At 48.6% G+C, this 27,932-nt stretch overlaps 1 protein-coding gene across 1 annotated transcript in view; it reads right to left on the bottom strand.

The window, feature by feature from the left end:
* Positions 1-458: 458 nt before the first annotated feature.
* The window catches only part of LOC144758731 (uncharacterized), a 72,577-nt gene continuing 45,103 nt past the window's right edge, over positions 459-27,932 (bottom strand). The window contains 1 exon segment of the mRNA XM_078646446.1: positions 459-3,923. Coding sequence (XP_078502572.1) covers positions 2,215-3,923 — 1,709 coding nt within the window. The 3' untranslated portion in view covers positions 459-2,214.

The following is a 27,932-nucleotide window of genomic DNA, read 5'->3' as shown; positions in this document are numbered from 1 at the left end:
ACCATTTTTTGTGTAAATTGTTTTGTTTCTCTTAAATTTCCAAATGACTCAGCCTCACTAGTATTTATATTCAATTGTATGAATATTTAGATATGGTGTCCTGGCTTTAGAAGTACTGGAGTGAATATGTGCACAAAATAAGGACATTTTAACACAATTCCATACATAGATTTGAGCTGCTTAACTGTGTGATGACAGCGATCCTTGTGCCAATCATCCACACTCGAGCTCGTTAGGTAATAAAGACAATCATCAGTACAGACTACTTACTTATCCCTATCTAGGCTCAGTCCAGGAGAGCTTTTAGTTCCATTATAGTCAATTATAAATTTAAAGTTAAGCTTCCATAGGACTATGGCATTATTATTCCCCGCAGGAACCCACAGAATTCTCTTTTACAAGTTACATACGACAACAGCTCAAGCAGGTGCTGCTCAGTAACACCAGGGGAGGGCTCCATAGATTGCTTTTGCTCGAATTTTAGCCCTGTATGTTCTTACAGGGGCTTTAAGGAACAGCCCTCCTTCCATACTAAGAAAAAGCTTAGTTCACTCGGTTAGTCCTGGACATAGGAAGACCGACATTCTGGATATGATTGTGGCATAAACATGTCGACAAAAAGCCAACACTTAAATGAGCTTACCTTTATAACCGATCACCCTTTCAAGGTGCTCACAGCTTTCTGAGAAACTCTTTGTACTCAACTCCTTTATTCCATGTCCATCACAGATACGGTGGTCTAGATATATCACAATCTAACACCCAGTTTATAAAGTTGCACTAAATAAGAACCTTAAAAAAAAGTATCTTTGAAATATGACAAATCTATGTCTACATCCCTCTTGTAGCAGAATACTTACAAGTACTGAAAATGTTATGGCATTTTTATGAATTATTAATAAGGGGAGTGTCAAGCCACAGACATATTTTTAACTTTCCTAAGAAATGATACATTAGTTGGACAAAAATCACTGAATTAAAAGAAGTAAAGCCCAGGTCTTTGTATCACAAGTAGCACTTCTCTCACCATCAACACAAGAGAGCTAGTCCCATCTCAAAGAAACCTTGTCAGTCATGTGAACGCCGAAAGCAGAGCCATTCTGAGAGCAGTCACACAATTGAGACAGGACCCCCTTCTAATGCCACCTCTTCAAGACTCCCTGCTGACAGCAGTCACACTGTCGAGACAGGACCCCCTTCTAATGCCACCTCTGCTAGACTACCTGCTGGCAGCACAAATTATCTTGAGTTTAGGGGCGCAATATCATTTCTTTACAATCAGCAGTAAAATGCCAAAATCCAAATCCTTTCTTTATTCTATTACATATCTAAAAACATGCCTTTCTTTTTAATATGTAAAACTTAGTCATTGTTGTATACATTTTATTACATCATGATTGGTTCTACCTTTATATTATTTTTGTGCAATCAATCTTTTTTTTCATTTCTTTTGTGGAACAATCATGTCAAAATTCGGCTCCATTAGCCATCAAAAAATCATCGTCCAAGAATGTAAAATGGTGATTTTGCCTAACTATCACACAACATGCGGCTCAGTGTCTTTTATAAATGATTCCTCACTCTCCTGAAGAGAAGCCGCGTGCTCACCCTGTCCCTCACACAGCATGCAGGTTGGAGACTTTCATTAATAATCTGTATCTGCTGAACAGACACTGTGTGCTCAGCCTGGCTATCACTCAGCTGCAGCTCTGCCACCTTCATTATTGATCCTGCACTCTTCTAAAGAGAGGCTGACGTCTTTGTAGCTTTGAAAGTTGACAAAAGATCTTCACACATTTACTGCAATGACATGGCTTTTCCCGTGTGTGTTCGCTGATCAGTACTTAATATTGAATATTCATAAAACCTACTTCAACATTCACTGCACTTGAATGATTCCTGTGCGTGTTTTCTGATGCCGTTTTGGACCTGATATATATATATATATATATCCATTGTCACACTCCTTGCACTTGAATAGTTTTTACAGTGTGTATTCGCTGATATTTTCTTAATGTTGATGATTCTCTAAAACTACTTCTAGATTCATGGCAATGATATGGTTTTTCCCTAGTGTGTGTTCTCTGATGCTGTTTTAGTTGTGATAATCGACTAAACCTCTTAAAACATTTTCTGCAATTATATGGTTTTTCCCCAGTGTGTGTTCTTTGATGGTGCTTTCGGTCTGATAATCGACTAAAGCTCTTTAGACATTCACTGCACTTGAATGTTTTTTCCCGTGTGTGTTTGTTGATGAATCCTTAATGTTGAAGATTCACTAAAACTACTTTCACATTCACTGCACTTGATTGATTTTTCCCCTGTGTGAGTTCTCTTGTGCCGTTTTAATCTTGATAAATATATAAAGCTCTTCCCACATCCATTGCACTTGAATGGGTTTTCCCCGGTGTGTGTTCTCTGATGCTGTTTTAGGTCTGACAATCGAATAAACCTCTTCTCACATTCACTGCACTGATATTGATTTTCCCCGGTTTGTGTTTTCTGATGCTGTTTTAGGTGTGATGATTGACAAAAGCTCTTCACACATTCACTGCACTTAAATGGTTTTTTCCCTGTGTGTCTTCGCTGATGAATCCTTAATGTTGAAGATCGACTAAAACTACTTTCACATTCACTGCACTTGAAAGATTTTTCCCCTGTGTGTATTCGCTGATGAATCCTTAATGCTGCTGAATTACTAAAACTTCTTCCACATTCACTGCACTTAAATGGTTTTTCCCCTGTGTGTATTCTCTGATGAATCCTTAATGTTGCTGAATTACTAAAACTTTTTCCACATTCACTGCACTTAAATGGTTTTTCCCCTGTGTGTGTTCGCATATGTTTTGTTAATGTTGATGAATCACTAAAACTTCTTCCACATTCACTGCACTTGAATGGTTTTTCTCCAGTGTGTGTTCGCTGATGCTGTTTTAGGTGTGATAATTGATTAAACCTCTTCACACATTCAGTGCAATTATATGGTTTTTCTTCTGTGTGTGTTCTCAGATGGTATTTTAGGTCGGATAATCGACTAAAGCTCTTCAAACATTCAGTGCACTTGAATGGTGTTTCCCCTGTGTGTATTCGCTGATGAATCCTTAATGTTGAAGATTCACTAAAACTACTTTCACATTCACTGCACTGGAATCGTTTTCCCCCTGTGTGTGTTCTCTGATGCCGTTTTAGTCCTAATAAATATATAAAGCTCTTCCCACATTCATTGCACTTGAATGGTTTTTCCCCAGTGTGTGTTCGCAGATGTCTCCTTAATGTTGATGATTGACTAAAACTTATTCCACATTCACTGCACTGGAATGGTTTTTCCCCAGTGTGTGTTCGCTGATGCAGTTTTAGGTGTGATGAATGATTAAACCTCTTCACACATTCAGTGCAATTATATGGTTTTTCTCCTGTGTGTGTTCTCAGATGGTATTTTAGGTCTGATAATCGACTAAAGCTCTTCAAACATTCACTGCACTTGAATGGTTTTTCTCCTGTGTGTGTTCGCTGATGAATCCTTAATGTTGAAGATTCACGAAAACTACTTTCACATTCACTGCACTGGAATGGTTTTACCCCTGTGTGTGTCCTCTGATGCCATTTTAGACCTGATAAATATATAAAGTTCTTCCCACATTCATTGAAATTATATGTTTTTTCCCCTGCATGTGTTTGCTGATGTGTCTGGAGTCCTGATACCTGGCTAAAGCTCTTCATACATTCAGTGCAATTATATGGTTTTTCTCCTCTGTGTGTTCGTTGATGTCTTTTTAGGCCTGATAACTGAATAAAGCTCTTTACACATTCAGTGCATTTGAATAGTTTTTTCCCTGTGTGTGCTTGCTGATGGGGTTTTAATATTGATGACAAACTAAAGCTCTCACTGCATGTGTCTGAGACTTCTCTCTTGGTTAGTGTCTCTGTGTCTGGTATATACTTGTTTACATCCATTGACCAGACCCCCCAGGATATAGCGGCATGGATAGGCAAATTTAGCGGCACAAAAATGAAAATTTAGCGGCACAAAAATGGAAATTTAGCGGCATTTAGCGGCATTTTATTTTGTGGTTTTTGCAACACCAAACACAGATATCTTACTGTTTGAGTTATTTGACAACATGGAGCTATGTACATTTTGTTTATTTACAATTCAGCCCATTTGTTTTAATTAAAAGGCATGTTATTCTTGGGCAAGTACGGTAAGTTCTTCGGAGCACTCCAAATCAAGACCAGTATTCTGCTGCTGGTTGTAGTGTAAAAACAATAATGCCCGGATTGATTGCTCTGAAAGGGACCGTCGTCTGGAAGAGAGAATAATTTTGTATATACTGTTGCTCCTTTCAGCATCTGCAGAGCTTGTGACGCAGTCCTTATACACAGCTGCAAGTTGGGAAAGAGCTGGAAGGCGGTCAGCCAGCCCACGCCAAAAGAGGTCGGTGTCAATAAGTCCAGAAACAGACACCTGCACTGCTTCTGGCCCTACATTGTTTAAGTAGAGGCGAAGCTTCTGATCGGGAACTTCGCTGAAACCAGGGATTGCTGAATAGGCACTCTTCTCATTAGGCAGGATGCTGAGTCGCGCAGGGTTGAAGAGGCGCACTTGTTTCAAGAATTGCATGCCTGGCTGGGCCTCCCCCATGTATTTGGCCACCTTTTCTAGTGAATGTTCAAAAGCTTCATTAGGCTGGGCTGTAATTTTTATTTTCTGTGCCAGGCTTAGTTTTGCCCCTGCAGTGGTCTATACAAACGGCTCTAGTGACTCCACAGTGAGGACTGAATTGTTGGTTAAGTTCATGTGGAGGTCCTCCAAATAATCGTATACCTTCATGGTCACTGGTGTCTGACTCTGGAATAGCTCCATCAGGTTTAAAATGCTTTGGCATTTTTCTGCCACAATGTCCAATTGGACTTTAATGCACTCCCTTTGGTCGGTGTTAAAAATCTTCTGTAGATTTTCAAGGGAATCTGGGGAGACTTGCTGAGTTGCATCTCTGACTCCACAAACCCAGCATAGGCCTCAAAGTGCTTGCAGTGGTACTGGACTGCGGCGAACCAAGAATTCCAGCGGGTACTGCAAGGGTCAGGTGCCACCCGTGCCTTCATCCCATGGTTCTCTGCAAGATGGTGCAGGTACCTTCTCTTTCTGCTGCCAGCCATATAAAAGATGCGGGAGAAGTACAGCAGGAAAGCATTCAGCTCCACAAAAGGCTAGCTAAATGACTCTCCAACAAGATTCATGATGTGTGCCAAGCAGGTGATGTGGATGGAGTTTGGGTACAGATTCCTCAACACTGTGTTGAATGCCTTGAGCATGTATGCCGCATTGTCAGTGTTGAAGGAAACAACGTTCTGGAAGTCTATGCTGTACTCTGTGAGCACCTTTACAACAGCTTGCGCTACAGTCCCATGGTTGCACTGGGATAGGAAGACTGTGTCCACCAGGTAGGTATGGATCTGACGGCCACCCTGCGGAGAGACTACTGCAACTAGCACATTCAAAACACACCGCCCTTCGACATCTGGTGTTTCGTCAAAGATAACGCTGATCTTCTGATCTTTCAATAGCTCTTTCAGCTCGTTCTTGGCACTTGTATATCTCTCAGGGAGATAACGTTCTTGCAGCTGATGACTCCCAGGTATCGCTCCACCATTCCGTACTCGCTCGTGTAGGAACTTGCGCAACACAGGGTGGTCGGTTTTGCTGAGCGGAATGTTCAACGCAGTGCAGACGTTAACCCACTCACTTATCATTTCATGGTTTGCGGCACCGGCAGCTGTACTCTTTGTGAATAGCGAGTTCACTGTCATCTGGCGGGCACGTTTTGGAGACGATTGAAGGTCAGGATCATCTGAACAGCGCTTCAAATGTTTTTGGGACCGCACATGCATATCCACAGTGTGTTTCCGGATGTGGTCCACCGCCACATTGCACACACTGCAAAACAGCACCCCACCGTCAGCTTGCATCACGGTGCTGTAGTCTCTGGCCCGGTCTGCTGCGGTTATCTGGGTGGGCAGATGTGATCTGTGCTTCACACCCTTTGCAGGGTGCAGCACAAACTTATCCATTCTGCTTTTCTTGTGGTGGCTTGGTGCTCCCTCGTAAGACAGAAGATCTCGCTGTTGTGGCGCTGTCAGTTACCTCACCTACAAAGATAGGGAAGGGGGGAAAGGCAATTGTTGAATGGAAAGTTCATAAAGCGCCGATGCTCAACGATAAGAAATGCATGCAACCCTGAAGCACAAGTAAAGTGACAAACGTGTTGGGCCATAACTGCAATGGTAAATGCCAGTCCCCGAACGGTGTTGAGCAAACAGACACAAAGAGAAAGCGCAGGGGGAAAAAGCCATGCAAATTGTTGAAAAGCTCCAAGTGCCTGAAAATGTAAAATGTCAAAGCCACGTGCAAAGAAAGTGAAAGAATTGCCCCAAAATAAACAAATATGAAATTCCCCATTGCCCCAAACCAAAACAAACAATTATGAAATTCCCCAGAGGTGCCCACAACCCCAAACTTACCAGTGCGCTGCGGCAGCTGACCCAATTCTGGCTCTTGCAACAGCGGATTCTCCCCTGTGATGCTCTGTAAAAGAAACCAAGTAAAGAGTTAGGAAACGCACCAGGTGCCCACAACCCCAAACTTACCAGTGCGCAGCGGCACCTGGCCCAATGGCAAGTAAAAATGAATGGCAAAGGGTCAGGATTCAGGACAAAAAATCAGTAACAGTGACAGTAAAAAACAGGCCAAAGGGTCAAGATTCAGGAAAAAAATGCAGTACAGTCCAGAGAACACAACAATTCCCCAGAACCAAAACAAACAATTATGAAATTCCCCAGAGGTGCCCACAACCCCAAACTTACCAGTGCCCTGCCCCTTCCTGCACACGCTGGCTCAGAGCTTACAAATGAAAAATGAAACGACTATAGGTAATTGTTTTATTTTTCTCCTGATCGCTCTGATCCAGTGGGGCGACGCTCCTCCGCCACTGCAGAGGATCCATCCCTGTACACCTCCTTTCATATCTTCTGAGGTGTTGCATTTTAAAAGGAAATATGCTCACCAACCACCTATCACTTGACTTTCTCTCTTGCTTTTTGGCTGGTATATATTCTCAAAAATGTAATTTCCTTTTTCCTAGTGCATCTATAAGGAAGCTAGGAATGCTGCACTAAAGTCACCCAGTGAAATGTTGACAAACTGGAACTGCAGCCAGAGCACAGAGGAGGTCATACTTCTAAAATGGGCACTTGATTTCTCAAGTACATCATATTGTATCTGAAGTGGGGGCAGTCAGCTGCAAGGAGGCAGCAACTAGAATTTGGATTATCAGTTTCTCTCACGTGACAAGTGATCTGGTGAAGCAAGGCCACGCCTTTGTCCTTCTGAAGTCAACAACACCAGGATTGTTCGGTAGGGCGATAGTAATTCCGGCTATTCAAAGCTCTGAACTATCTGTGATGGCAAGTGCTGTATAGAAATCTAGGCCATTAGCCTGCTTAAAACCGAAATGTGTTTGAAAGGGTCCATTTATGTTGGGTGGTTGGAACAGAGTGAACTAGGTGGCAGACCGAGTAACAATAGAGGTGCCTTTTCTCAAAGAAGTTTAGCTTTAAGTGTATGCAACTATTGTTAGTATTATAGTTGCTTTAGTTGGTTTTAAGTTTATATAACAGTATTATTTATTTTAAAAATAACAATTATGTTCAATCTAGAACAAAACACAGAAGTTGCAAGTGTACAGAAAAAAGGATTGTTAAATCAATGCATAAAATAAATTAGTTCTAAATACTAATTTACTAAGTACACATATGCCTTAATAAATATATTAAAAACAAGTACATGCAATAAATGCAATCATGGAATTAAATATATAACCGTTTGTATTATACGTACTGAAATGTAGCTTCATGTTGATGTTATACTTGTTGTAACTGTTCTGTGTATGTGTGAAAGTATGCAGTGTTCCTGCCTGCGCTAGGATTCTCGGTATGTGGGAATAATTGTGACACATGCTGGGATCCATAGGACATGATGTAAGAGGGGTCGTTTCTAAATTGGCTCTTAGTGGTTATGATGGCAGTACAAAATGTTACTTGGGCATTTTATAACCGCAATATACTCCTCACCTATAAAATATGAGTGTTAGGAAAAAAAAAATCACTTGGCTTACTTTTAAACATATGACACCTGCCCGGACTCAAAACTAGAAAACTAGACATTGAGAGTAAAAGCTTGAATACAACAATAGACGACTCTTTTGAATAAGGGTCTAATGCAAAACGTGAATATCTCATGCATGAATTGTATTTTTCATAACTACTTGTACAGTTAATTTACAAATAATATCTGTTAGGCATGCAAGGGAAGGAGTATGTTTTGTCCTAACTGTAAACCGGGCATAAAAGGCATTATAGACCAGAAAGACAACTCAGGTGGACAAATGTGTTCCTGTGAACCAGTGAAAATGTAGGAAAACCGTTTTCTCATAAAGGTCATACTGCAGAACATTACTGATACAAAAGCAGGTGTTCGGTCGGTTAAACTTGTATATATGCTTTTTTGTTAATGCATTAGATGGTGTTTACTGTACCAGGGCTCTCCCACAAACACGCAGCCCAGGCCGGGGGCCGGTCGGCCACATCTCCACTGCCCCCCTCCCACCAGGGCAGCGCTCTCCCCTATGTGCGCGGCGGGCCCCCACCAGCGTAGGACGGACTTACCTGTCTTCTGTTTGCTGGCCGGCTTTCCTCCTGCTCCGAGCCCCGGTCTCGGTCTCTGAGGAAGAGTCTTCGTGTCGCTGCCGCTTCGTGCTCTCTCCCCCTCTTGGTGTGGTGCTGGTCTTCTCCCTTCGCTCGGCCGCCGTCCTTTCTCTTCTCTCGCCGCAAATGAATCCTGGGGGGAATGGGAAAATGGGTGCCTCGTGCCTTCTTTTAAGGCGGAAACGGGCGACGTGCGGAAACGGCAAATTTCGCGGGCTTTATGCCAAATATCGCGGCATTTGCAGAGATCGCGCGATTTCGCGATTTTTTTGCAAATCGCGAAATCGCGATAAGCTGGAGGGTCTGCCTAATGGCCTATTCGGTCGACCTCGGACTTGGGGAACCGGGTTCGAGTCTGGGCAAATCACTTCATCTCCCGGTGCCTAACACAATCAATGTGCCCGTCTGTAACGCAACTGATGCTCATGTAAAGAGCTCTGATGCCTTCGGGTCTAGTTCAGCGCTATATATATAAAAATAGCACTTTACGCCCCCAAAGCCAGATATTACAGTCAGAAGAGGTGGTTTTCACGAACGCCGCATATCAAGAATAGGATCGGCTCTGTGTTTTTACTACCACTAGTTCTTGTATAAAGAATACAGCCGCCCGAGTTGAAGCGGTTGTATTTGTTCTTGAAAATTATATCTATATAGCGCTTGCTACTCGTGATGAGTTATTGAAGCGCTTTGCAGCGAGCAACATTACAAATTCCCATTTTACACTCCTGGGCAGATCGTGTAACTAGATGCGAATATGGTGTACTTAGGTGCACGTTTCTTGCACACAAACGCACACAATATGCACGACAGCGGTAGCAGCAGTTCAGGCCCCTGAAACAGAAAGCGCACAGCCGTCCAGGATCTGCTCACTATACTGCAGCGTATGCAGCTGTAGTATATCGCGTGACACACCCACACATGGCAGGCGACACACTACAGTGTCTCGACTCAGAGTTTGGAAAGCTCTGCCCTAGGGGATGGAGAAAATGGTCCCCGGAACCCCGCTGCCGGCCAACACTAAGAAATACCGGCAGTGGGTGACCATCAATGGGCACCGAGTAGGGGCCCTTCGCGACACCGGTGCCAGTGTCACGGCTGTCCGCTGTCACCTGGTCTCGGAGGAGCAAATTATACCGCACGTCCTCTGCCCTGTCCTTTCGGCAGACAATTCTGAGAGTCTCTGCAAAATGGCCCAAATTTCCTTTGAGTGGGGAGGAGTCTCAGGCACCTTGCAAGTAGCTGTCAGGCCCACAATGCCTGTGGATTGTTTACTGGGCAACGATCTGGAGAGTTCACCGTGGGCGCAGGTGGAGCGGAAGGCTCACCTGGGAATGCTAGGACTGCCCGAGTGGGTGTGCGCCACCACTCAGTCTATGACTGCCAAGATGGGTGCTCACAAGGATTTGGCACCGGAGAGAATGGCTCAGATCCCCATCTTAGAGGAGGAAGAGGAGGAGTAAGGGCAACCGGACCCCCCCAGTCCCACTACCTGGGAGGAAGGAAGCCCGGAAGGGGATGCCCTGGGCCCTACAGGGAAGCAGATCGCGGAACTAGGTGACCTACCTGGACTAGCCCAGTGGCGACAAGAGGGTGGACCGTCCCGGGAAGAATTCTGCCAGGAACAGACCACCTGCCCCTCCCTCACAGGCGAACGGCAGCAGGCCGCCGGCGACCAGGCCGGGTCCCACTGGATATACTGGGAAAATGGCCTCTTATATAGCGAGCCTAAGTCTGCTGAGCTAGGTTCAGCCCGGGTGCTGGTGGTGCCCCTCCGCTTCAGAGACTTCCTACTGAGCCTGGCGCATGACGTGCCTCTAGCAGGACACCTGGGACAGGATAAGACCTACCACCAGCTGGCCACCCTTTTCTATTGGCCCCGGATGTGCAAAAAAGTGGAAACCCACTGCAAGTCCTGACCGACTTGCCAGGCAAGTGGGAAGAGTGGGGGAAGGCATAAGGCCCCCCTCCAGCCCTTCCCAGTGGTCAGTACCCCCTTTGAGCGGGTGGGGATCGACATTGTGGGACCTCTGGATCCCCGGACCGCCATGGGCCACCGATTCATCCTAGTCCTGGTGGACCATGACACCAGGTACCCCGAAGCCATCCCCCTCCGAACGGTGACGGCCCCCGTGGTGGGGCAGACCCTTATGGGAATATTCTCCCGGGTGGGATTCCCCCGTGAGGTAGTCAGCGACAGGGGGGACCAACTTCATTTCCAAATACATGAAGTCCCTGTGGCAAGAATGTGGAGTTACTAACAAATTCACCACCCCGTACCACCCCCAAGGCAATGGCCTGGTTGAGAGGTTCAACTGGACCCTCAAGGGGATGATCATGGGCCTCGAAGAGCCCCTGAGGCGTAAGTGGGACATCCTCCTTCCCTGCCTCCTGTTCGCCTACTGGGAAGTTCCCCAGAAGTTCTTAGGGTTCAGCCCTTTTGAACTGCTCTACGGTCACCCCTTCCAAGGACCTCTAAGCCTAGTCAAAGAGGGCTGGGAGACAGCCCCGCGGAACCCTCCCCAGGATGTATTCTGATACATCCCGGCCCTAAGGAATCAGACTCGGAAATTTAGGGAACTCGCGGAGGCCAACCTAGAGGCTAGCCAGGAAGAAATGAAACGCTGGTATGACCAGAATGCCACTATGGTAGAGTTTCAGCCTGGTCACCAGGTGTGGGTGATTGCCCCGGTGGAACCTTGCGCCCTCCAGGACAAATGGACCGGTCCCTTCAAGGTAGTGGAGCGCAAGAGCCAGGTCACCTACCTAGTGGATGTACAGTCCCCTGAACACTTTAAGGGTCCTCCATGTGAACCGCCTTAAGCCCCACTTCGAGCGGTCTGAGGTGAGCATGCTCCTAGCCACCAATGATGGAGTGGAAGAGGAAGCAGAGCCTCTACCCGATCTCCTTTGTGCTAAAGAAAAGGATGGCTCCGTGGAGGGGGTGGTTCTCTCCCCCTCCCTGAGTTCTGAACAGCACGAAGGCTGTCACTAGTTATTGAGACAATTCTCAGACCTATTTTCCCTGGTCCCCAGTGTCACCGATTGGTGTGTCCACGACATTGAAACTGGGGACAGTCCCCCGGTGCGGCACAAAGCCTACTGCGTTCCAGAGAGAGTTCGGTCCTGCATTAAGGAGGAAGTCTCCAAAATGTTTGCCCTAGGGGTAGTGGAGTCCTCTGACAGTCCGTGGGCCAGCCCAGTGGTCCTGGTCCCAAAAGCGGCCACACCAGGTACCACCCCCGAACTGAGGTTCTGCGTGGATTACCATAGGCTCAATGCTGTCACGCGAACGGATGCACACCCCATTCCCTGAGTGGATGAACTCCTTGACCGCCTAGGATCCACACACTACCTTAGCAACTTCGACCTGACCTCAGGGTACTGGCAAATTGCCCTCACAGAAGAGGCAAAGGAGAGATCCGCCTTCTCCACCCCCGATGGGCACTACCAATACCGTGTGATGCCTTTCGGGATGAAGAACGCCCCTGCCACCTTCCAGAGACTGGTCAACCGGGTACTGGCGGGGCTGGAAGCCTTCAGCGCCGCGTACCTGGATGACATCGCAGTGTTCAGCACCAACTGGGGAGAACACTTGCGACACCACTGGGAAGTGTTGATGGCCTTGCGCCGCGCTGGACTCCCCATCAAGGCCAGTAAGTGCCAGATTGGGCAAGGGTCAGTGGTCTACCTAGGACACCAGGTAGGGAGCGGCCAGGTGGCACCCCTCCAACCCAAGATCGATGCCATCCTGGCTTGGGAACCCCCCACAACCCAGACAGAGGTGAGGGCCTTCCTAGGCCTCACTGGTTATTACCGGAGATTCATCAAGGGGTATGGCAGCATGGTGGGGCCGCTGACAGAATTGACCTTTAAGAAACAGCCTAAGAAGGTGCACTGGACCCCCACCTGTCAGAAGGCTTTTGACACCTTGAAAACAGCCATGTGCACAGCCCCAGTACTCCAGGCCCCTGACTACTCCCGGGAATTTGTTGTCCAGACAGACACCTTCTGAGCATGGCATAGGGGCAGTTCTAGCACAGCTAAATGAGGAGGGCCTAGACCAGCCAGTTGCATTCATCAGCAGGAGGTTACTACCCAGGGAACAAAGGTGGAGCACCATCGAGAGGGAGGCCTTTGCAGTGGTCTGGGCGCTGAAGAAACTGAGGCCCTACCTATTCGGAACTTACTTCTGGGTCCAAACCGACCATCGGCCCCTCAGATGGTTGATGCAGATGAGGAGAGAAAATCCAAAGCTGTTGCGATGGTTCATTTCCCTCCAGGGGTTGGAATTCACTGGAGAACACCGTCCTGGTACCGACCACGCCAACGCTGATGGTCTGTCCCGGGTTTGCCGCCTCAGTGATCAGAACTCCCAAGGGAATGGGTAGTTCTCCCTGCCTTTCAGCTGGGGGGACGCGTGTTAGACCTGGCATCCTTGGCGTGGGTCTCCTTACATTACTCTGCTAGCCCCCTACGTGCTGCCCCACTCCTCAGGCTAGACGCCCATGTGCCCCCACAGTAATCCTGTGCGAGGCCCCCCCCTGATGTACCCCTGGCCTCTGCCCTCACCGACCCCCAATGACCCCGGGGAAAGAATAGATACCCCAGCGTAGCTCCCCCGGTCCCCCGGGTTCATCAAGCCTAGCTTAGGATTCACCCGGTCCTAAAACCCCTGACTCCGTAACCCCCCATGCAGGGCCCCGAACCAAGGAAAACCTGGGCGCCAAACGCCTCATGCCAGGCTGAGAGTAGCGAGCCTCTCCCAAATGAGGGGGGTGGAGTAGTTTCAATCACACCTCCTGCCTCCCCCAGGGATGGCCCGCTCCCCGCCAGACGTCTGGAAACCCGGCGGCAAAACTTCAAATGGGGCAAGACACCAGCTGGCAGGAAGCCCTCAATCAGCACCGGGGCACCCGGGACCCGCCTGCTGCAGCTGCAGACTTCAAAGGAAAAAAGACTATAACTGTATCGTTAGTAGTTCTGGACTGTCGTCCGAGGGAGCCCTGCTGACCTAGTCCCGGCTCGTCCTGTCGTTGATGAAAATATATCTCTCCTGGAACCCTGAGTGAGCCCTGCTGACTTGGTCGCGGCTCGATTGGTTTGGATCAGAAGACTTGGACTTTTAGCACCTAGAGTGAGCCCTGCTGACCTGGTCGCGGCTCGAGCCGCCCCCCCGACACATACTTTCCACCTGAAAGAAACATCGCACCCCCCGGAGTGCGAGCCGTACACGTGGTACGCCCCGCAAAGGTCCCACCATCGTGTCCCGCGGCTCGAGGAGTGCGAGCCGAGCTGAGCCGGCGTTGCGACACATACTTTTTGCCTGTAAGGATCACCGCAGACCCCCGAGTGTGGGCCGTACACCTGGTGCGCCACGCACTGGCAGCATCAGCGTAGCCCACGGCTCGAGGATTGAGAGCCATACGCTGGGTGCGCCCCGCATCTGCCATCCAACGATCTCCTCCGTGGCTCGAGGATTGAGAGCCGGCTGCCAGGTACGCTTCGTACCCGCCCTCTGCCACATCCCCGCTACCCTTCACGGCTCAGGAGAACCGAGACCAACGTTGGACACCTCGTGCCCATGTACTGAGGACCCCCCTTCTCCTTGTGGACTGTGAGTACTGCCACCGCTCCTACGGAAAGGACTCGACCAAACCGCCCCGCAGTCCCTACGTACCTGGGGAAATCCCTACCCCCACCTAAGTGTATAGTAGACTCTTGAATAGTGTGAGCCTGATAATAAGTGTGATATAAAGAACCCGTTTATTCATATCATCAACTAGTGTGGTGCCCCTTTGTGGTGTGGAGAGACCTTACTGTGCACAACTATAAATGCCTAACCCTCCCCTCTGAGGGTCAGACTCCAAGCACTCGGCAACGTTCCTGGAGGAGGTGGGTCCCTGGGTGGTCAGAGGTAGCTACCAGTGCCATCCAGAGAACCTCCCCTTCCAACAGCACTCATGCCTGCGTGCTTGCTGGCCTGTGTGCACTGGATGCCTGCGTGCTTGCGGGCCTGTGTGCACTCATGCCTGCGTGCTTGCGGGCCTGTGTGCACTCATGCCTGCGTGCTTGTGGGCCTGTATGCGCTCATGCCGGCATGCTTGCGGGCCTGTTTGCACTCTGGCCTGTGTGCGCTCATGCCTGTGTGCTTGCGGGCCTGTGTGAACACATGCCTGCATGCTTGCTGGCCTGTGTGCACTCATGCCTGCATGCTTGCTGGCCTGTGTGCACTCATGCCTGCATGCTTGCGGGCCTGTGTGCACTCATGCCTGCATGCTTGCGGGCCTGTGTGCACTCATGCCTGCATGCTTGCGGGCCTGTGTGCACTGGATGCCTGCGTGCTTGTGGGCCTGTGTGCACTCATGCCTGCGTGTTTGTGGGCCTCTGTGCACTCATGCCTGCATTCTTACGAGCCTGTGTGCATGCTGGCCTCTGTGCACTGGATGCCTGCGTGCTTGCGGGCCTGTCTGCACTCATGCCTGTATGCTTGCGGGCCTGTGAGCACTCATGCCTGCGTGTTTGCAGGCCTGTGTGCACTGGATGCCTGCGTGCGGGCCTGTGTGCACTCATGCCTGTGTGCTTGCGGGCCTGTGTACGCTCATGCCTGCGTGCTTGCGGGCCTGTGAGCGCTCATGCCTGTGTGCTTGCGGGCCTGTGTGCGCTCATGCCTGCGTGCTAGCGGGCCTCTGTGCTCTCATGCCTGCGTGCTTGTGTGCACTCATGCCTGTTTGCTTGCGGGCCTGTGTGCGGTCATGCCTGCATGCTTGTGGGCCTGTGTGCTTGCGGGCCTTTGTGCACTCATGCCTGTGTGCTTGCGGGCCTCTGTGCGCTCATGCCTGCATGCTTGCGGGCCCGTGTGCGCTGCTTGCGGGCCTGTGTGCGCTCATGCCAGTGTGCTTCTGGGCCTGTGTGCACTCATGCCTGCGTGCTTGTGGGCTTGTCTGCGCTCATGCCTGCGTGCTTGCGGGCCTTTGTGCACTCATGCCTGCGTCCTTGGGCATTTATCTGATAGACTTCTTGAAATCGGATGCGCTTGACTGTGTGCATGCTCAGTGCGTCCATGTGTCTGTCCTCTGGACCTGGTGTGGGGGATCTGGCACTCAGAGAGGGGTCCGACAGCCAGCCAGCCTATTGCCCACGGCCCAGGCTCCAGAAAGGCCCCTTGTGTGCCAGCGGCCCTGCCTTGCACACAGGGCCGCTTCTGCCCAGGTACACAGACTCCACCTGAAGACAGAGTGCACAAGCCTGGCATGGGGGCCTCGACTCAAAGGGGTCTTGTGAGGGAGCTCCCAGAGGAGGGCAGGCAGAGGAGCGAGGGTGAGCAGGACGAGGAGAGAGGGTGAGCAGGCTGCTGAGGAGAGAGGTTGAGCAGGCCGAGGAGAGAGGGTGAGCAGGCCCATGAGAGAGGGTGAGCAGGCTGTGGAGAGAGGGTGGGCAGGCCGTGGAGAGAGGGTGGGCAGGCCGTGGAGAGAGGGTGAGCAGGCTGTGGAGAGAGGGTGGGTAGGCCGTGGAGAGAGGGTGAGCAGGCCGTGGAGAGAAGTTGAGCAGGCCGTGGAGAGAGGGTGAGCAGGCCTCAGAGGAGAGAGGGTGAGCAGGCCGTGGAGAGAGGGTGGGCAAGCCATGGAGAGGGTCGGCAGGCCGAGGAGACAGGGTAAGCAGGCCGAGGAGAGAGGGTGGGCAGGCTGTGGAGAGGGTGAGCAGGCCAGGGAGAGAGGGTGAGCAGGCTGTGGAGAGGGTGAGCAGGCCGGGGAGAGAGGGTGGGCAGGCCGGGGAGAGAGGGTGGGCAGGCCGAGGAGAGAGGGTGAGCAGGCTGTGGAGAGGGTGAGCAGGCCGGGGAGAGAGGGTGAGCAGGCCGAGGAGAGCGGGTAAGGAGGCGGTGGCGAGAGGGTAGGCAGGCCCATGAGAGAGGGTGAGCTGGCTCTGCAACAACAGCATGTCAGTCCGAGCTCTGGCTCTCCAGGCAGCAGCAGTGAGGTGAGCTGGTGCACTATGGGCAGAGGTCTGAGGCGGCGTGCTGCCTCCTCCTCCAGCAGAGAGAGAACCCGGCTCACCTTCTGCACTTTGTGTCAAGGCGGGTCACCAGTCACCTCAGAAGAGGAGGGGATGTGAGCCGAGGAGGATGACTGACTCGGCAGCTGGAAACAAGCTCAGCAAAGCAACAGAATGCTTTTGGTGGCACATGGAGGGGTAGGCAGACCATTAAAAAGTATGTGTTATCGCGTCTAGAACTTCGTAAGTTATATATTCACCGGAATTAATATGCCTGCAAAACGGATAGCAATATGTACAATTATCAATTTTGAATTCCGCTTGAAGTTATCAGCAAAGAACGTGCACCCTGTTAAATCACAGCAAACCAATATAAAACATATACTCATGCCGGACTGATAAAAACAGAACCAACGAAAGGCGTGGACTCATCATGGTGGCACCTGGGCCGTGGACCCGGGTCAGGTGTGGACTGCGGGGGTGTATTCGGAGCGGGAGAGGACACCGAACCCGGCCAAATGAAGCACACTTAGGCGTGGCCACGAGTGGGGCCCTATGTGGTGTGTGCGTATAGTGGGAGTTGCGGAAACAGCCAATATAACGAATATAGAGCAATTTCTGGAAAGCACACTGTTGAGCATAATGGGCAGAGACACTTTTTAAGCGATCTTTGTGGTGGAGCGGGCTCACCGTGCCTTGGCCCCGAAGCCGGTTCTGGGGGCCACCCCAAAGCCGGTCCTGGGGGCCGCCCTGAAGCCGGTCCTGGGGGCCACCCCGAAGCCGGTCCTGGGGCCGCCGGCCTGAAGCAGATCCTGGGGGCCGCCCCAAAGCCCAATAATTGCCAAACTTTGAAACTATAGGGACCGGGATGCTGCAATGCAGAAGGCCAGAGAGATTCGGACTCTGCGTCATGAGGGCATGAAGTAATCCATTTATCCCGACTTCATGCCACAAATGCAGGAACCTTGCCGCCAGTTTGTGCCAGTGAAGAGAAAGCTGTGAGAGTTGAGAGTTAAAGCTGGACTATAGCATGATGCATCCCGCTAAGCTCAGAATTGTAAATGAGGGGAAGACTCTCTTCTTTACAGATCCCAAGGCAGCACTCCAGTTCCTTAAGCAAAAAGGAAAAGTTAAAGACAAAAGGGACCACCCCAAAGGTAATTTGAACGAAGATGAGGACGCTCCAGACCTAGAGGAGCAATGAGGTGATGTTAACATCAGAGCTGCCCCCAACTCCCCTGCTAAGTTGGGGATATGAGATCAACGCGTGGATCTGCGCTAAGCACACTGCAAACATTGTAAGCACTCCATGGTTTTATCCTTTGCTGAGAGACGGCTGTGAAAGTGTTCACCTGGTGGGGGAGGAGAAGATTGGACCTTCTCATTGGATTATTGGTAAGATGGTACGGAACCATGTAGATGCTGAGCATGGACATACTTGCGTGCAATGGAGACGAGGAGGCGGGGATAGAACTCCTCTAAAGGGAGAGGACTCGATTATCCAAACTGGCCCTTGATGTTCTTAAAGCTTAGCTAATAAGTGGAATCAAGCAATGTTGTTTGTGCACACAAAGCTAAGACCCTTGATAGATAGCATCTACATGAAGGCTGGGATTAGGGAAGAGTGGAGACGGAGCAAGACCCGCCCTCATGTGTGCACCACCTTGTATAGTTTACAGTACTTTTAAGTTACCGGGAGGGACATTTTGGGAGGGGGGCAGGGAGGGGTGGGGGGTCGCAGAGCAGCTATGCAAACTTTGGGAATGTATAGCGTGGGTGGGATTCATAACGGGGTTGGTATTGTCTATTTAGTTTTGTTAGGTAGAAGTGTGTATGTTGACAATTTGGCTACTCGTAACTACACAGCACACAAAGCACTGAGATCATGGAAGATACAAGAAAAGGAATGATGGAACCACACACAAAGCTGCAGATTAGACGCCATACATGGAATGTTAGAGGGTTGAATGACCGTAGGAGAATATGGAAGGTGATGGAATATCTCAAACCCTACAGTGTAGATGGAGCAATATTACAGGAGACGCACCGGTCCCCCAATAGTGATGAATTGACGCAACGTAGATTGCAAGGTCAATCAATCAATCAAAATACTTTATTCAGCTTTTGTGAAAAAAAACATAAAAGTCCAAGTTACCTTGTAGCGTACGGATCTCGTACATGAATATCTTTGATCAATGATTACAATTCAATATAAAGTACATTAAAAAAAGGACATAAAAATGTATCTACATCATATATAAAAATCAAGAATGATCACACTTTCAGGACTACATCATATATGAAATTTAGTCGCAGCTAGATCTAAGCCTTACTTCAACCTTTAAAAGCTAGGAACGTGCCATAAAGTGGACCCCGAAAGCATGGCTAAAGAGGTAAAAGCAGGGCGCACGTGCGTAAAGTTTGCTTGTTTTAAAACGGGGATTAAAAACATTTTCCTCGGCACCTCATAATAACTACAAAACATTAAAAAATAAGTCATATCCTGAGGGGATTTGCAATCGCAACCACATGTCAACAGAGTCTTGCCTTTTCTACTCCAGGAGTAGGTGAAATAAATTAAAACGCAATCTTGTTAACTCCTTCGCTGCTGGCGTCGGCCAACGGCCGTCGACCGCACTACTTTCGTAGTGCTCCGCACATCCATTGGCCGACGTGGCCCCACACTCTGTTCTAAACTGCCGCACTGCGGCGGAATTGCCGACACAGTTAAGCGGTTAATAAAAAACGGCCATGCGTTTTGGGAAGCCCTAGGAGATACGGTTCAATTGTGGGGACGTCTTCAGAATAATATATTTACGTACACTGGGCTTCATTAGGTCATGCTCTTCCCTGTTCACCAGCCGCTGTCTAAAAAAAGTCTCCTTGCCCCGAAGAAGATTTTTTCTTTCTTTGAATTCGGATTACTATAGAGATCCGCCCTAACAGGAGTCCTATATCCATCCCGGATGTATTTTAACCAAGGAATGTAGTGGGCATGGTCCAGAGCCATACAATCCTTTAAGATCTCTCTATTTAGGGCGGTACCCTTGTTCAACCAGACTTTGAGCCAATGAGAAAGGGGGCGAAACGACATCATGTCAATTTATTGCATCAGGATTTACCTCACATCATAGAGGGTCCTTATCTGGGATGACAATAAGGCAGGTGTGAAGATAAAAAATGGACGCATTGACCCAAGCGGTAGATTTGTGGTGGCCCGGTGTTATAAGGAAGATGTAGCAGTCCTGTCAGTTGGACTCTACAGTCCTAACTATGATGACCCACAGTTTTACCACACACTCGGCGCCTACCTGCACCAGGACGATGGCCTGCCTCAGATTTGGGGGGGGCTACTTTAATTGCCTCCTGGAACCTGCTAAGGATAGATCAAGGGACCCGACCCGCAGACCGGCAGTGGCTGCAAAAACAATCACAGATATAATGGACTGTTTGGGAATGGTGGATATTTGGAGACATTGCTTAAATATTGGTCAGGTATATGCACTATTCCACCGTACATGACATACACACTAGGATAGATTATTGGTCAATCTTTAAGAGCCTAGTGCCTAGGGTTACCCAACGTAAACCTCTACCCGTACATATTCGTATCACTCGCCAGTGATATTGAGCATGGAGCTCTGACAATGCCAGACCTCTGCCTTTACTTGGCGATTCCCACCGTACTCTCACCTAGATTCTACCTTTAAAGTGGAATTGAGCCAGCTAATAAGTGAGATTTTCTCAGACAATGTAGGCTCGTTGGATACATTTGCTACGGTCTGGGAAACATTCAAAGTTTATATCGGGGGATGGTTATATCAAAGCACTCAGGGGTACTGAAATCCCCCCGGAGTAGTTGAACACTCCTATAAAAAGAAATATCAGCGCTAGAAATGAAAAAACAACGGTTGGGAGATAAACAAACGTTAAGGTACATCCAGGTAAGACTAGTAGAGGACAATGAAATAGCAGCCTAGGAGTTTCAGCATATGGGACAGTATGCGGTAGCCAGAGCATACGAAGAAGGGGAACACCCAGGGACAACGCTAGGATCATTGGTGCACCCTAGGAGAGAGGTAGAGACTCTGTTGGAAGAGTTAGATGAAGATGACCAACCGCTACATGAGCCGCACCATATAGCCGTGAGATTTCACAAATACTACGCTGAGTTCAATAGGTCTTGAATAATCCCAGATGAGGCAGCCATGAATGACCATTTGGAGCACATTAAAATGACGTGGGAGCATCTGATGGCTCCGCTGGAACCGGAGGAGATCCGTGCAGCACTGGCGGGTATGCAACCTCGAAAAGAATCGAGGATGGATGGCATAACTGTGGCTTTTTCTAAAGAATAGCAAGATGTCCTGATACCACACTTAGTCACGCTCAAGAAATTGTACAGATCGGAATAATACCCCTTTGATGCGAGAGGCCCTCAAAGTTGCAATACCTAAACCTGGTAAGCCTCCCAATGTGTGCTTCTCCTGTGGGCCTTTATTGTTATTAAATGTTGACGTGAAAATATACGCTAAAGTACTTTCCAATAGGCTGGCGTTGATATTACCAAGGGTGGTGGGGCCAGAGCAGTCGGGATTTGTCCCGGGTCGGAGTCTGAATACTAATCTTAGGACGCTGCTGGATGCAGTACAGATCCTGGACCCATAAACAGAAGCGGCCGCAGTCTTTTTGGATGCCGAAAAGGCATTTGACTCAGTCGAGTGGGTATTCATGAGAGCAAACTTGAGACGAATTGGAGTGGGAGAAGTATTTCAACAATTGGTTAAGACACTGCACAACAAACTGGTGACACATATTCATATTGGTGCAATAACCACGTCCCAATGCTCGATTACAAGAGGCATCCGTTAGGGCTCCCCACTATCGCCCCTGCTATACGCTCTCATAGTGGAGCTGCTGGCGTGCTTGCTCCAAGAATATAATGATCTGTGATCCCCAAGTTACAGACTAGTCATATGAGCATACGCTGACAACATGTTGCTGTATGTTCAGGAACCAGGGAAGAATCTTACGCCTATGTTAAGAGAAGTGGCACGATTTGGGGGTCTTTCAGGACTAAAGGTTAACTGGGATAAGTCCATCATTTTTCCGCTTACCCCATCCACGACACCACCAGTATTGGAATTCCCTTACGATAGACCACAGAACCAGAACGATATTTGGGAATACAGATTCATACAGATCCAGCAATAGTCACACTTGAGAACTACAGTAAGGCAATAGAAATGTTAGAAGATGTGAACCGCTGGGTCAAACTACCACTCTCTCTCATTGGGCGGATAGCTCTTATGAAAATGGTAGTCCTCCCCAGGTTTCTGTTTCCGAACATACCTATTCTCCTGTCTAAAGCATTTTTGCGACATTATGCAGTTTTCTGACATAATTAGCATGGGCGGGAAAGCAGCTAATGGTTCGGTGGGAGATCCTCAATCTCCTTATGACATGGGGGGTCTTAAAGCACCAGACCTAGAATTATACTATACAGTGGTGCAAAGCTCCTTCGCCTACTACTGGATTCATGGCCCACACGATCTGCCTAATCAGTGCTTGGAGAAAGACGCCGCACACCCCCACACACTCCCACATTAACCTTCGAGGCTCCAACCCGCCAAATTTGAGTCTTTGATCTGGAGCTTGTGAGATAAACAAGGGGCTCTCTTTAGTACTGGTAAGAAATATGAGAACTGCCCTGCAAAAAAAAGGGGTAACAAAGATGGTGTAGGAAGGTGGATACCCGACTATGGTTGCCCCCAACTTTTTGCCTAGTGTTTAGCTGGTTTTCTACTTAGTTGGCCTGGGATCCTGCTATTTAGGACCCCAGACTGTCTGCTCTCTCCTTAAAATGGACTACATGTACCTTGGGTACGTAACCAATTGGATACTGGATCACCTTATGAGCCCCTGTACAGTGTACCCTAGGTACCCAGGTAATAGGTGCATCCAAGGCCTACCAGGGGCTGCAGCATGTATTATGACACCCCTGACTGGCCTTCACATTTGACACAACTGGCTGATCACTCAGCTGGGGCAAGGTGGTGTAATCACCCCTTGTTTAGATATAGTATTCCTATATCTAACCTTATATCTAGACACATATATACCTATAAGTCATTCTATGGCAGGCCTTAACAATCCTGGAGGCAGAGTGCTTGGTTTTATGTGAGATGGTGCTCTAGCATTAGCTGAGCCTGTCTGCAGCTTTCGGAACAATGTCCATATAGCTGTTCTGGGATATTGCCATACCATATACTCTTAAGTGCATTATGAACCTCGTGGTTAAATGCTAACTATGGTTTGGCTTTCTCAAAACATGTCGAGTAAGGTGTCATTCGATTTGGAATACTACCCCCTCGCCAATTCTGGCGACGGGGGTAGCATTCCACCCTTCTAGAGGGAGAAGACATGTACCTAACTGTAACCCCGGTTAAAGTTAAACAGAGCCTCAGCATCACAAAATGGATGCTGCTGCCACAGACACAAGTCTGACCTCCTGCTGCTGGGAGTCCTTCCAGTGAGGGAGGCTTGGACAATGGGTTTCCTGCCTTGGGAGGTGCGAGCACCACCCCAGACAGGACTTTGTGTATTGGGACAGGGAGGGCTGAAAGAAACTAGACACCGCCTGGGGCACACAAGGTGTCCCCGTGCATAGCCCAGTCCAAACCGGTGCTGGGGCACTCCAGCCCCAGATCTGGTGCGAAACTGGACAAAGGAAAGGGGGTGTAACCACCCACCTTCCTGGTCCCACCCATAGGAGGGACCTAGCAGGTAATCCAGCCCCTAAATTTGGTATATAGGTAGGAGCTGAGTCCCAATACTTTAGATTATCCTGACTGAAACTCTGATATGAAACTTTGGACCTTCACCATTCAACTTTGCAAGAAGAAGACTGAAGAATCTCCCTTGTGGTCAAGGAGTGACCGCCCTGCACAAGCAGGCACCATCCAGCACTCGACGACTTGCTTTGCCACTGCCTCCCGCCGGAGACCGTGCCCAGAGCCTGACAAGAACCAGACTCCCAGACATCCAACAGCCCGATCCATAGTCCCTGCAGAGCAGAGACCTGTGGAGGCCACGAGAGACTTGGGACCGGCCATCTTGGAAAGTCCACCCTTTACCTGCGCAGCACCGGAGGCCCCCTCGACGCTGTGCATTGGGGTTTGAGAAGCCCCAGCCCCGAGCAGCATTTGCACCAAAGATTAGCCCTGCATCCTCCACGAGTTCTGCGTGGGGCCCTTTTGCATATTCCTGCTCGACGCGCCTACCCGGTCACTTGCCCGCTGGCTAGTCGCCATCTTGGCGCCGAATCTTGAAATCTTCACTGCTGGTCTGGTTGCTCCAGACTGGCCCTTGTTTCCTCCAAAAGAAGCAGCCCCTCAGACCTTGCGGGTCTGAGTAAGAAGCCAACTTAGTTTCCTGCGTGGCTTGCATTTGCCAAGGCCTGTTTGCTCCGATCTTGAAGCCGACAACGCCAACAGCGAGAGCCTTCGTGGGACAGCTAGTGCCTGACTCCTGGTCATCGTCGACGCGTCCGTGTCCACGTGGCTGAAGAGACAAACTTCTAATCATCACCTGTTTGCAGCTGACATCGCCTGGTTCCTTCCTGGTTCCGGCCCGGTCACTGGCTAGTGACCCAGACTCTGTCCCCTCTGCTTTCAGGTCTTCTAAATCTTCGATCCACCCTTGGATACACCGGAACTCTCCTCTCCTGGTCGCCTGCAGCATCCTTACTCCAAGGCTCCATTGAACATCACGAAGAAACCCGACACACTTTGGCACCTGTGCACCCGCTTCCTGTGGGTGAAGTAACGCTGGCACTCCGGTGCTCCTGTGGAGAACAACTCTCCTAGTGTCCTAGTTTTAAGTGACTGAGTTCTATTCCAGTCGGAAGGTTACCAAATCTAACACTTTGTAACTTTTACGCACCCATTGTTTCCAATGAGTGCAGGCGTGTTCCTTTATACACTGCAACCAGATCCCGTGGGCCGCCTGGTCACTAACTACTGTTAGGTCAGCGTAGCCTCAGCGATTCCCAAGGCCCTAGGCCTTACAACTGTTCGATACGTGGTTCTTATACCACTTGTTTAATATATGGTTTAGCAGGCCACCTGGCCTATCCATAACTGTGCAACTTTTGTATATCTATCAAAGTAACTTGTTTAAACGTGTATGCTTCTGTGCTCATAAAAAATCCAGGGGATTATTATAGAAATAAATACATATATATTTTCAATATATATCCAGTGTGGTGTCCTTTCACTTGGTGTTAAAGGGGTTACATATGGTAAAACAGCTGGCTTCACATGCCCTCTTGAGTTTAGCCTAAGACTGCTTTGTCCACGCTACCTCTAGGATAGCTGGTCTATAAGGTTGACTTACAACCAATCACCAAAAGGGTTGTTTGGACTGGTGCAAGGTGCTCACTAGAACTAGTGAACATCATATACCAGGCCAACTTCTTACAGATGGGAGATCTTTTTCACAAAGTAAAGATGGGAATTGGAGGAATATCCCTGAGCAAAGTACCCGCCATCAGCCCTGACTCGATATCACTGCCATGCATTGAGAGAACTATTAGGACAAGACTTGCAAGAGCCACCAGTCATGCCGGCACGTTCTGCCACGATACAGAAGAAGCCCCAGACAAGTGCTCTATGCTTAAGCACAGGCAGGCGCAGACCCAGTGTGACTAAAGCATTCATTCAAGCAAGCTTTATTCGACAAATGTCATAAAAGCATAAGATACATAAAATTCATCTCAAATGTTAAAAAGCTTAAAATACATAATATCTAAAGTGCAATTCATCTTAAAATTCGGCATAAAATTCATAATAGCTAAAATATACAATATACCACAAAATATCACATAAGCACAATATGGCCAAATTACCCCTTCAAAATTTTACTCCTAATAGTCCAAGACCACCCTAGGAACTTTGCCACTGCTACATAAACAGGAGGGTTAGTACTTGTGCAAATAATTCTAGTAGCTGCCATACCACTCCTGGTAGCCAATAGTTTACACATTGGGCGCAGCCATGCCCTGCGTGGGGCAGAATACGCAGGGCACGCGAATAGCATGTGTCCGATTGACTCCAAGGGGCCCGGACAACAGGGACAAGAGGCCTTTCCACCATTTGACCACCTAGATGTGAATGTTCTGATTGGTAAACTACCAATTCTAAGCTGGAAATAGAGCTTTCTATCCAGTGGTTTGGTTATGTCATCCCAGAATGTTTCTAAAATATTCTCATCTTTGAAATTCCGGAAGATCCCTGTGAGCGAAAGTGGAGCAGTAGTCCTAAAAGCTTTTGAGGCCACTAACTCCCAGTACATACCCTTTAAGACCTTCTTCGGTGAAAACCTAGCGTTGAGTGGATCCTCCCACAGCTCTTGCATTCCTAACTCTGCCAGGATCCCACCAACGCCCGATAACCACTTGATTTTGTGAAAGGTGTCACTCTTAATTATATCCATGAGTCTGCAGCAAATATTCTTAGTTCAGGGGTTGACCATAGGCGCCTCCAGTACAATATTGGTTGCAGGTTAGCAATAAGTTCAATTGGTCTCATTCCTAAATCATAAACCAGGACGCACAGTGGAGAACCTGATCTTATGGGCCAGGTGGCGCAGGGCACGCCTAAGATCTCCGGGTTCACCTGCCTTGACAGACAGAGACACGAGATACTCTGTTAGGCGTAGAAAAGCAGGTTTATTAGCTGCAGCTAAGCACAGTTATCCTAGAAGTTACACACAAGGTGGATTCTGAGGAGACTGCCACCTCATTCCATGGCGCACAGTCTATTATACAACACAAGTTTACGATGACAACTCCCAAAACACACATAACTGACAAATAGGACTAGTTCGAAAACAAGCTATCGTATGTCTAAAACACACCCTCCTTTCAGACCCCGTGTGCTCTCCTCCCCTCAAGTTAATCAACACTAGTGCCCGTAATTCAATTTGCAGGTGGTAGAAAATGCTACAATACTTCAAAAGACAGACTATGTAACAAGAGAACACACGAAGAGAATAGTGAAGGTCAGTTAAACAAGATAAAGTCGAGAAGAATGGTGGGACCCAAACAGTGGAGTAGGACATGGATTAATCAGTCTAGACATGGATTTACGGACTTGGCCAGACCCTCACATCAGTTTCGTAAACATGGGCAGGAGTTACTCTTCAACAGAAAAGACACGTAGCAGCTAAAAAGAGGCAAAAACACAGCGTTTACCGCGTTAGCCATGCTGCCTGAATGAGGCAACACAAAATGGCTACTAAGCACAAAATGGCAGCTGAATACGAAGGGGAGTCGGAAACTACGTAACCTCGGACCCTCCTTTTGCAATCACATAGGACCCATGTTAGTCTGAGTCGATATCAATGGTCATGAGGTCATTGAGTTGTTTCTGCACCATCATCCTAATATTTTCTGTTTTCTGTGCTTCTGGCTTGGAAACACATACAGTGGCACAAAGTCCACAAAGGGCTGGGCCACACTGTAAACAGAGACAGCAAGAAAAGATGATCACTAGGATTACTCCAAGGAAAGTTAACACTTTCCATCCCCAGGTAGTCAGAAATCCCCAAAACCCTCCCATCACAGACCAATCTCCAGTGTCCTGGTGAATAGACTCAGAGATGACATGTAGTTTAGAGATGGATTGGTATACTGTAGGGGCATTATCAGGAATATAAACGTAGCAACGAGACCCAATCAATGTACAGACTCCTCCTCTATCTGCAATGACAATGTCTAGAACCATTCGGTTCTGCAAAGTCATAAGGCGATCCGCCTGAAGTTCAGCTGTCAAATTGCTCAATGCTCCAGAAGTTACATTTATGGTAGCATCGACCACACAAATTAAACGTCTGCTGTTTCTGCTATTGATCAATGAACCCCAAAAGGGAAGAAACCCTTTCAGAAAATCTCCTCCCTCTTGTCCAACTGTGTCTTCAGAATCAACAATCCCTCTACCAAATCTTTTTCTATGGTGATCTGCAGGAGCAGTATATGTAGGAGGAAGAAAGAAAGCTATGTAACATGTTCCCGAAAAATATGTGGGAAACCATGTATAAGCTCTGTCGTGACAGATAAAATATGTACCTTGAGATGGCACTAACGGTGAGGAAATCAAGGGTGTATAAACATACGTCTG

Source organism: Lissotriton helveticus, chromosome 1_1, assembly GCF_964261635.1.
Source record: "Lissotriton helveticus chromosome 1_1, aLisHel1.1, whole genome shotgun sequence".
In the NCBI taxonomy this organism is placed as follows: Eukaryota; Metazoa; Chordata; class Amphibia; order Caudata; family Salamandridae; genus Lissotriton; species Lissotriton helveticus.
Note: the sequence above shows the minus strand (reverse complement) of the source record. Positions and strands in the feature narration are given on the sequence as shown.